The 10,786-nt window shown below is 46.8% G+C and overlaps 1 protein-coding gene across 1 annotated transcript in view; it reads right to left on the reverse strand.

Annotated features, from left to right (window-relative positions):
• Nucleotides 1-10,001, reverse strand: part of LOC107566573 (NACHT, LRR and PYD domains-containing protein 3-like) — a 23,651-nt gene extending 13,650 nt beyond the window's left edge. The window contains exons 1-3 of the mRNA XM_016252049.1: nt 9,966-10,001; nt 9,621-9,702; nt 9,320-9,433 (exon numbers count right to left, since the gene is read on the reverse strand). Coding sequence (XP_016107535.1) covers nt 9,320-9,433; nt 9,621-9,670 — 164 coding nt within the window. The 5' untranslated portion in view covers nt 9,671-9,702; nt 9,966-10,001. The remainder of the gene's footprint in view (nt 1-9,319; nt 9,434-9,620; nt 9,703-9,965) is intronic.
• Between the last annotated feature and the right edge of the window lie 785 nt (nt 10,002-10,786).

A 10,786-nucleotide genomic window follows, 5' to 3' on the forward strand; every position in this document is an offset into this window, starting at 1 on the left:
GGGGCAGCGCTTGCAAGTTCACCACCTGATCCCTGAAAGGCGTGGTGGGAAATTTGGGCACATATCTAGGCCGAGGTATCAGGACAATGTGAGAGTTACCCGTTCCGAATTCTAGGCACGAATAGTCGACCGAAAATGCCTGCAGGTCCCCTACCCTCTTGACCGAGGCCAATGCGGTGAGGAGCACTGTCTTCAACGACAGAAACTTAAGTCCTACTGACTGCAGAGGCTCGAAGGGCTCCTCCTTCAAGGCCGTCAGGACCGAGGGGAGATCCCAAGAGGGTAACAGGTGAGGGCACAGAGGATTTAGCCTCCTTGCCCCTCTGAGAAACCTGACTACCAAGTCGTGCTTCCCCACAGACTTACCATCTACTGCCTTGTGATGTGCGGCAATGGCGGCAACATACACCTTAAGGGTGTCCTCTTTCGCTCCAACCCATCTTGCAGGAAAGAAAGCACGACTCTGATCGGGCATCTACGGGGTCTTCCCGGCGGGAAGAGCACCAATCGACGAACAAGTTCCACTTCAGCCTGTAAGCGTGTCTTGTAGATGGGGATTTAGCTGAAGTGATGGTGTTTACTACCGCTGGAGGTAGCCCACCTAGAACCACCGCATCCCGTCCAGGGACCACAAGTGGAGATTCCACAAGTCTGGACTCGGGTGCCAAAGGGTGCCCCCTCTCTGAGAAAGGAGATCCCTCCTCAGAGGAATTTGCCAAGGAGGGGCTGCCGCGAGGAGCATTAGTTCGGGGAACCAAGTCCGACTGGGCCAGTATGGCGCTACCAAGAGGACCTGCTCCTCGTCCTCCCTGAACTTGCACAGTGTCTGTGCGAGAAGGCTCACTGGGGGAAACGCATATTTGCGTAGGCCCCGAGGCCAGCTGTACACCAGTGCATCCGTGGAGTAAAACAACTGGCAATGGGACGTGTCCGGGGAGGCAAACAGGTCTACCTGAGGCAGTGTTGTCCGTACGGACCAGTACGTGCTTGTCGTGTAGCAGCGATTTGAAGCGGCGCAGAGCCAGCCATACTGCTTGCAACTCGAGGCAGTTGATATGCCACTGCAGTCGGGGCCCCGACCAGAGCCCCGCAGCTGCATTCCCATTGCACATGGCACACCAGCCCGTGGCAGAGGCATCTGTTGATACAACAACATGCCTGGATACTTGCCCTAGGGACACTCCCGTCCGAAGAAAGGCGAGATCTGACCACGGGCTGAAGGTCTGACAGCAGGACGGGGTGACTGAGACCCGGTACGGGCCGTGTCGCCATGTCCATCTCGGGACCCGGTCGTGAAGCCAACGCTGAAGCGGTCTCATATGAAGCAACCCGAGCGGTGTGACAGCGGCTGCGGATGCTATATGCCCCAGCAGCCTCTGAAACTGTTTCAGTGGAACCGCCCTCTTGCGCCGGAAAGACCCCAGGCAGTTCAGCATCGACTGTGCACGCTCTACTGAGAGACGTGCTGAGAGGTTGACCGAGTCCAGCTCCATGCCGAGAAAAGAGATCCTCTGCACCGGGGAGAGTGTGCTCTTTTCCCAGTTGACCTGAAGCCCCAACCGGCTGAGGTGACTGAGCACCGTGTCCCTGTGTTCGCACAGCTGCGCTCGAGACTGGGCCAGAATGAGCCAGTCGTCGAGGTAGTTGAGAATGCGGATGCCAGCTTCCCTTAATGGAACAAGGGCTGCCTCCATGACCTTGGTGAAGACACGAGGCAACAGGGATAGCCCAAAGGGGACGACCTTGTACTGATATAACCTACAACAATGACAAACCATGGTTCACTACAAAACTCAGGCAGCTTCGTCAGGCCAAAGAAGATGCTCACAGGAAGGGGGACAATGTCTTGTATAAACTCAGCATCAGTGTGGAAAAGTCTGAAAGAAATCACCAACTACAAGACACCATCCCCCAGCACTGTGGAGAATCAACAACTGGCAGACGATCTGAATGAGTTCTACTGCAGGTTTGAAAAAACGCCCCACACCCACCCTGAACACCTCTCCACACAACCATTCACACCTCCAGCAACCCATGGGACTGCATTATGTTCTGCAACATCTAGACAGACCAGGGACTTATGTGAGGATTCTGTTCGTGGACTTCAGCTTGGCCTTTAACACCATCATCCCAAACCTCCTCCTGCCCAAACTAACTCAGCTCTCCGTGCCCACCTCCGGAACACACACTATTTATTCACTCATTCACTTATTTATCTAACACACATACTCAGTCTGCATTTCAATTTGCACATAATAAACCTGTACATACAACTGTCTATAGTAATATACCTGTACATACAATTGTCGATTTGTATATTTTTTTATTCCTTATTTTACTTCTTCTATTTTTTATTTATTTAAAAAAAAATGTATCTGTGTTTTTTGGTCTGTCACTGTCATTCTGTTACACTGTGGAAGCTTCTGTCACGAAAACAAATTCCTCGTATGTGTAAACATACCTGGCAATAAAGCTCATTCTGATTCTGATTCTGATATGTTCGCCCTTCGAATGCAAAGCGGAGAAGCGGCCTATGTCGAGGGACAATCGAGACATGAAAGTACGCGTCCTTGAGGTCGATCGCTGCGAACCAATCGAAAGGACGGACGCATTGAAAGATGCGTTTCTGCGTCAATATCCTGAACGGGAGCTTGTGAAGGGCCCGGTTCAGCATGCACAAGTCCAAGATTGGTCGTAACCCACTGCCTTTCTTGGGTATGATGAAGTATGGGCTGTAAAACCCTGACCTCATCTCGGCTGGAGGGACCGGCTGTATCGCGTCCTTCGCCAGCAGGACCGCGATCTATGCACGCAAGACAGGAGCATCTCTGTCCAGCACAGAGGTGAACCGAATGCCCCTGAACTTGGGAGGGTGCCGGGTGAATTGAATCGCATAGCCGAGTCTGATGGTTCTCACGAGCCAGCGAGACGGCCTGGGGAGCGCTAGCCAGGCCCCCAGCGAACGAACAAGCGGGACTAGGGAAACCACCGACGTACCCGCAGTGGGGGAGCAACATGGAACACAGAGACCTAACCCCGGAGGCAGTGCGTCCCAGAGTGGGATCTGAGTGCGCGGTGCGCCACTTACCTGGCTCCACGAACCGGACCCTGCTGCCCACTGGCGAAGGGAGAGGGGGATGGGCGTGTGGAGACTGTGTCTTGTGCACTGCCATCCTCGCCCTCTTGGGACCCGGAGAAAAAGGAAACTGCTCTGGCTGGGTAGCCAGTGGCGGAACAGAACAAAACAGGAACAAAGGATTCTCCACCCGACGAGCAGACAGAGGGGCTGCAGCCGGTGGTGGGGTGGAGACAGCAGCAGACCGCCGGGGCAGGATGTGCCGAAACGCCTCTGTCTGCTTATGTGCGGCGGAGAACTGTTGGGCAATGCCCTGCACCACTTCGCCGAATAGGCCGGCCTGGGAGATTGGGGAGTCCAGGAAGCGATGCTTGTCTCCCGCATATCCGCCAAGGTCAGCCATAGGACCACCAATGTGGACATCGTCTGACCCAGGGCCCGCGCTGTGACTTTCGTTGCCCTAAGTGCGAGGTCCGTCGCACAGCACAGAGGTAAACCGAATGCCCCTGAACTTGGGAGGGTGCCGGGTGAATTGAATCGCATAGCCGAGTCTGATGGTTCTCACGAGCCAGCGAGACGGCCTGGGGAGCGCTAGCCAGGCCCCCAGCGAACGAACAAGCGGGACTAGGGAAACCACCGACGTACCCGCAGTGGGGGAGCAACATGGAACACAGAGACCTAACCCCGGAGGCAGTGCGTCCCAGAGTGGGATCTGAGTGCGCGGTGCGCCACTTACCTGGCTCCACGAACCGGACCCTGCTGCCCACTGGCGAAGGGAGAGGGGGATGGGCGTGTGGAGACTGTGTCTTGTGCACTGCCATCCTCGCCCTCTTGGGACCCGGAGAAAAAGGAAACTGCTCTGGCTGGGTAGCCAGTGGCGGAACAGAACAAAACAGGAACAAAGGATTCTCCACCCGACGAGCAGACAGAGGGGCTGCAGCCGGTGGTGGGGTGGAGACAGCAGCAGACCGCCGGGGCAGGATGTGCCGAAACGCCTCTGTCTGCTTATGTGCGGCGGAGAACTGTTGGGCAATGCCCTGCACCGCTTCGCCGAATAGGCCGGCCTGGGAGATTGGGGAGTCCAGGAAGCGATGCTTGTCTCCCGCATATCCGCCAAGGTCAGCCATAGGACCACCAATGTGGACATCGTCTGACCCAGGGCCCGCGCTGTGACTTTCGTTGCCCTAAGTGCGAGGTCCGTCGCAGTACACAGTTCCTGCAGCACACCTGGGTCAGCACTACCCTCGTGCAACTGCTTCAACGCCTTGGCCTGGTGGACTTGCAGGAGGGCCATGGCGTGCAGGGCGGAAGCGGCCTGTCCAGCAGCACTGTAAGCCTTAGCCGTCAGAGCGGACGAAAACTTACAGGCCCTGGACGGAAGGCGTGGATTACCCCTCCAGGTGGCAGCACTTTGTGAGCAGAGCTGCATGGCAATAGTGCGCTCGACTTGGGGCGATGTCCACATACCCTTGGGCCACCCCACCGTCGAGGGTGGTGAGGACAGAGGAGGCACCAGGCCTGTTTCGGGCAGAAAAAGGTGCCCTCCAAGACTTAGTCACCTCCTCATGCACTTCCGGGAAAAATGGAACCGGAGGCAGCTGCTGATGACCGGTCTGCGTTCGGGAGAAGGAGGAGGCCTCCAGTGCAGCCCGACACTCTCGGCGGCCCGGGAAAGCATAGCAGTCAGCTCTGGATCTGACTTGGGCAACGCCACTCTTCCTGACGGAGGCAGCGCAGCCGAAACGTCATCTCCAGAGCCTAGCTCGCCCTCCTATGCAGCAATCGGCATCCTGTCATCCGCCTGTGCTCCGCACGAGATGATGGGCCCCAACCTGTCCGAGAATCCAGCAAGCTCATCCGGGAACACCAGATGGTGCGATGTGCTGGAGGAATGAGAGGCCTGCGGAGACGCACTCGACGGGGAAGCTCTCACTGTGATCCTCAGGTCACCCTGACCATGAACCGAAGTAGCTCTCCGAGAACCAGAGGAGCTAGAACGGGGCATGGCAAGGGGGATACCCCCCCCCGTTTAATGAGGAGGTATCTGGACTGCAACATCGCGATGGTCATGTTCCCGCAATGAGAACATGACTCATCCATGAGCAGTGCTTCAACGTGCTGAAAGCCCAAGCATGAGGTACAGCGATCATGACCGTCAGATGAAGCCAGGACACGACCACATCCAGAAACGCATGAGTGGGAAGCCATCTTTAAAAAGACGCCCGTCGCTCGTGGAGCTCTTTTAGATATTGCTCTTTTAGGTTTTTTAGGAAATACTCTTTTAGAGAGAGCGCTGAAGCGCCCAGGGGAGGTCGCGGCGAGACTGCAGATTGGGAAGCTGCAGCACGCCCAAGAGAAGCAGCACTGGATGGCAACCCCCGCTGACGCACCATGACACCAACGCTAAGGCTGTCTCGTAGACACTCGTGGAGATTCAGTCTTGCTAGAAGGCTCGGCTCCAAAGCGAAAAGCTGATGTGCATTTGCATACGCTCTCCTTTTATACCCACGCTGTGGGGCGGGGTGCGCGTAGTGAAACACGCACGCCAACTGTCATTGGCTTGTTTAGTTAACACTCGAAGGTGATTGGGCTCTCGGGCGAGATCCCAATTCGTCAGTCACGACTGACATAACATCGAACATGACTGACTGAAAGGGAACTGCACATTCTGAACAATTTTTCTTACAGTGAACCTAGCTAAACAATTATATATACAAGCTAATAACATGCTGTATCATAAATGTGCATTTATTATTGACCAATTGGAACTAGCAACTTAATGCACATTTGATGTTTGTAGGCTACTGTTAGGTATCTTTCTCCAGCTCTCTCCAGGGTGATTGCTGCTTGGCTGGCTAGCTGTTCAATGGTTTCCTCTTTTTGTGTAATTTGGATGAAAATATGTGCCTTTATTTATAATTTGAGTCACTTTACAAAAGTTGCTTAAAGTTGCCAAAAACTTTTAAAAAATAGCTAAATTTGGTGCTAGGTGCTTTTTGAAAAATAAAGTTGCTAGAGTAGTCTGAAAAGTTGCTAAGTCTAGCAGCAAAATTGCTAAGTTGGCAACACTGCCTGTCAAAAAGCGCCTGATTATTGGACTAAGTTGTCTCTCGTGTCTGATTGATTTTGCATCTAATACTGTCAAAAACACACAAGGTTTACATATAAACACAGTTGGTTATGTCTAAAAAAAAGAGAAACGCGTGCAGCTCTTAAAGGGACAGTAGCTACTAAACATGCTGCCGACTGTCATTAAAAGGATAGTTCACCCAATAAATTAAATTTCTGTAATTATTTACTGACTCACATTTTGTCCCAAACCTGTATTAATTTATTTCTTGTGCTGAACACAATAGAAGATATTTTGAAGAATGTGAGTAACCAAACAGTAGCTGATCCACACTGACTTTTACAGTAGGGAAAAAAATACCATGGAAGTCACTGTGGACCAGCAGCTGCTTGGTTACCCACATTCACATGAACTTATCATCGGCTCAGGGCGAGATCCCAATTCGTCAGTCACGACTGACATAACATCGAACATGACTGACTGAAAGGGAACTGCACATTCTGAACAATTTTTCTTACAGTGAACCTAGCTAAACAATTATATATACAAGCTAATAACATGCTGTATCATAAATGTGCATTTATTATTGACCAATTGGAACTAGCAACTTAATGCACATTTGATGTTTGTAGGCTCCTGTTAGGTATCTTTCTCCAGCTCTCTCCAGGGTGATTGCTGCTTGGCTGGCTAGCTGTTCAATGGTTTCCTCTTTTTGTGTAATTTGGATGAAAATATGTGCCTTTATTTATAATTTGAGTCACTTTACAAAAGTTGCTTAAAGTTGCCAAAAACTTTTAAAAAATAGCTAAATTTGGTGCTAGGTGCTTTTTGAAAAATAAAGTTGCTAGAGTAGTCTGAAAAGTTGCTAAGTCTAGCAGCAAAATTGCTAAGTTGGCAACACTGCCTGTCAAAAAGCGCCTGATTATTGGACTAAGTTGTCTCTCGTGTCTGATTGATTTTGCATCTAATACTGTCAAAAACACACAAGGTTTACATATAAACACAGTTGGTTATGTCTAAAAAAAAGAGAAACGCGTGCAGCTCTTAAAGGGACAGTAGCTACTAAACATGCTGCCGACTGTCATTAAAAGGATAGTTCACCCAATAAATTAAATTTCTGTAATTATTTACTGACTCACATTTTGTCCCAAACCTGTATTAATTTATTTCTTGTGCTGAACACAATAGAAGATATTTTGAAGAATGTGAGTAACCAAACAGTAGCTGATCCACACTGACTTTTACAGTAGGGAAAAAAATACCATGGAAGTCACTGTGGACCAGCAGCTGCTTGGTTACCCACATTCACATGAACTTAAAAGAGAAACGCGTGCAGCTCTTAAAGGGACAGTAGCTACTAAACATGCTGCCGACTGTCATTAAAAGGATAGTTCACCCAATAAATTAAATTTCTGTAATTATTTACTGACTCACATTTTGTCCCAAACCTGTATTAATTTATTTCTTGTGCTGAACACAATAGAAGATATTTTGAAGAATGTGAGTAACCAAACAGTAGCTGATCCACACTGACTTTTACAGTAGGGAAAAAAATACCATGGAAGTCACTGTGGACCAGCAGCTGCTTGGTTACCCACATTCTTCAAAAATAACTTCTATGTTCAACGGACAAAATAAACTAATTCAGGTTTAAAACAACTTGAGTAAATGATGGTATAAAAATGAAACACTGACAGAATTGAAAGACAGATGACAAATAGAAGATATTTTGAAGAATGTGAGTAACCAAACAGTAGCTGATCCACACTGACTTTCACAGTAGGGAAAAAAATACCATGGAAGTCACTGTGGACCAGCAGCTGCTTGGTTACCCACATTCACATGAACTTATCATCAGTCAGTCACTTTAAAAAAAAAGTATAACTGATGTATATAGTGTATATTGTAACGGGGCTGACGAGACGTGAGACGTGTGGATCCATCAGCAGGCTTACAGAATTGAAAGACAGATGACAAAATTTTCATTTTCGGTGAACTATTTTTTTAATAAAACAACATAAATAAAACAACAAAACATAGAAAAAAAATCATTCACTGCTCTTGACTGATGAACTTATCATCAGTCAGTCACTTTAAAAAAAAGTATAACTGATGTATATAGTGTATATTGTAACGGGGCTGACGAGACGTGAGACGTGTGGATCCATCAGCAGGCTTTATTAAAGAGACGTAGTACACAGGCAGGGTCAAAACAATGGCAAACAGGTATATGGCGGGCAAAACACAAGAATAGTCCTAGGGCTAGCGTAGGTCACCAATCAGCAGACAGAATCCAAGGGGCGAGACAAGAGAGAGAAATCCAAGAAAACAGGCAAAGATCAAAAACCGCAAAAACAGGCAAGGCAAGGCAAAACAAGGAAACCACGGAGACTCGGAAAGGGGTACAGGCTAAACAATACTCAGCAGAGAAATGTGGTTAGAGTGGGTGTTATATAGTGAATGAGGTAATTAGAAACAGCTGTGTGCAATGAGTGCAATCAGGGCAGTGTGCAAATTGTGCAAAGAATGATGGGAAATGTAGTCCGGGGTGCTATGCAACAGTTTGTGTAGTGCGAGAGTCAATGAAATGGAAAGGGTGACCTCTGGTGGTGAATAAACAGAAGTCCATGGACTGAATTCGTGACATATATAGTGTTTTATTTGAATATGTATTCATTCAATTTCTTGAATGTTACTGCTAAATACTGTACCTGAAAAATAAAGCACTGTTTGTTTTATTTCTATATTATGTGTATTTGTAATGTATATCTTTGTTCTTATTTTCTAATAACAAAGATACAATAATGAGAAAGATTTTTATCATTGCTCACTTTGGCTTAAATGTCTGCCATTCTTTTTTATTTTATATTTTGTTAAGGTGTAAGAGGTGTTATGTTTCTGCACTCTTCCATTTTTAGCAAATTAAGAAAACTTTGTCTAAAAACAATTTTTCTGATGTTTACACAAAACCAGTGCTATGAGAAAAAAGTTAACGTACAGCCCTGATTATAATACATTAAAACGGTTTAAATATTCATGAGATGATACAACATATTATAGGGTTTCTTATCATGCATTATGCATTTATTTTAATACCTTAATAATAACCTTATAGTGTATTATAGATACAGGCTTCATAAAATGTGTTACCTAATATTTCTATAAAAATGTACCTGAGATCAGTCTTTGTATCTCCACTCTTAAACACTATTGGATGATCCATAGACTCCTCACTCCTCATAGACACACAGCTGGACTCTGCTTCTGATCTCTTCTGATGAACTGAACTATAACAGAGAGAGATTTCATAATTTATGATGATAATCATTTTCTTTTAAGGTCTTTGAGTATTTTTCATCAAAAAAACTTGAGAAGGCTTTTTGATTTTTTTTTTTATAAAATCTTCATTTTAACACAAAAACATGATGACTCCCATCTCTCAATGTGATTTAATACAGTGTTTATTCAAAGTACCTGCATCCTGGAGAACAATCTTCATCTGTGGATGTTTGTGTGTCATCCATGATGAAGCAGAATCTGATCTGCAGCACTGACTCTGAATAGAAATGAGAAACAAACTCAATAATTCAGCTGAACGGATCCTGAGAGCAACAGATGATGAGACGCGGCGTTCACTCAGATACACAATGTTAGTCGTGTGTTAACAAATGATCAAATACACCACAGACAACACCAAACACCAACCAAACCATGCTCATCTGCTTGCAAAATAAAATATTAAACATATAAAACTAAACGTCCTTTAGAGGAGATATGAATGCGGAAGTCACTGTAAAGCACCTGAGCATCAGCACTCACCTTATTTACACAGATTCACAAAATCACCGGCTTTCTATGAAGCAGCTGCACGTTAATCATGGCTTAGCTTTGATAAAGGTTCCCATGAAACACTTTGATATTCCGTATAGAGTCGATTCTGGCTGTTTAAATGGAGAAACATCAACTCTGAACATTTACTTTCACTTTTATTTGTGATGCGGAAAACAATGATGACCTCACTGCTCACCTGTAGAGCTTAAGGGAGCGTCTTTAAACTCCACACACTGCGGGAAAACGCTTGATATTAAATCATTCGTTCAAATAACTTACACGTTTTAAAAATACTAAATCATAAAAAAAAAGCTAATGTAGCAACTGTACAAAAAAACAAAGGAGCAGAGTATAAATCAAGCGGCAACCTCCCCGTCTCTCTCTTGAAACCAAAACGAAAGTGACTGCAATTCATCGACTGGCTGCTAGAGACTGGCTCCAAAATGGAGTCAGGCCCATAGACTATGGCAAGCCGTTTTAGCTTAAAATATCCCCAGTGTTACTCGTCGTAATTGCATTTTTACTAGTAACAATTAAATTAGAGAGCTCTCTAAATGGAATTCTTACTAGTAAGGATTGAACTGTAGAGCTCTCAAATTGAATTCTTACTAGTTAAAAACTAAATCATAAAAAAAAAAGCTAATGTAGCAACTGTACAAAAAAAACAAAGGAGCAGAGTATAAATCAAGCGGCAACCTCCCCGTCTCTCTCTTGAAACCAAAACGAAAGTGACTGCAATTCATCGACTGGCTGCTAGAGACTGGCTCCAAAATGGAGTCAGGCCCATAGACTATGGCAAGCCGTTTTAG

The sequence above is a fragment of the Sinocyclocheilus grahami genome, unplaced genomic scaffold (genome assembly GCF_001515645.1).
Source record: "Sinocyclocheilus grahami isolate Dianchi unplaced genomic scaffold, SAMN03320097.WGS_v1.1 scaffold1085.1, whole genome shotgun sequence".
NCBI lineage: Eukaryota > Metazoa > Chordata > Actinopteri > Cypriniformes > Cyprinidae > Sinocyclocheilus > Sinocyclocheilus grahami.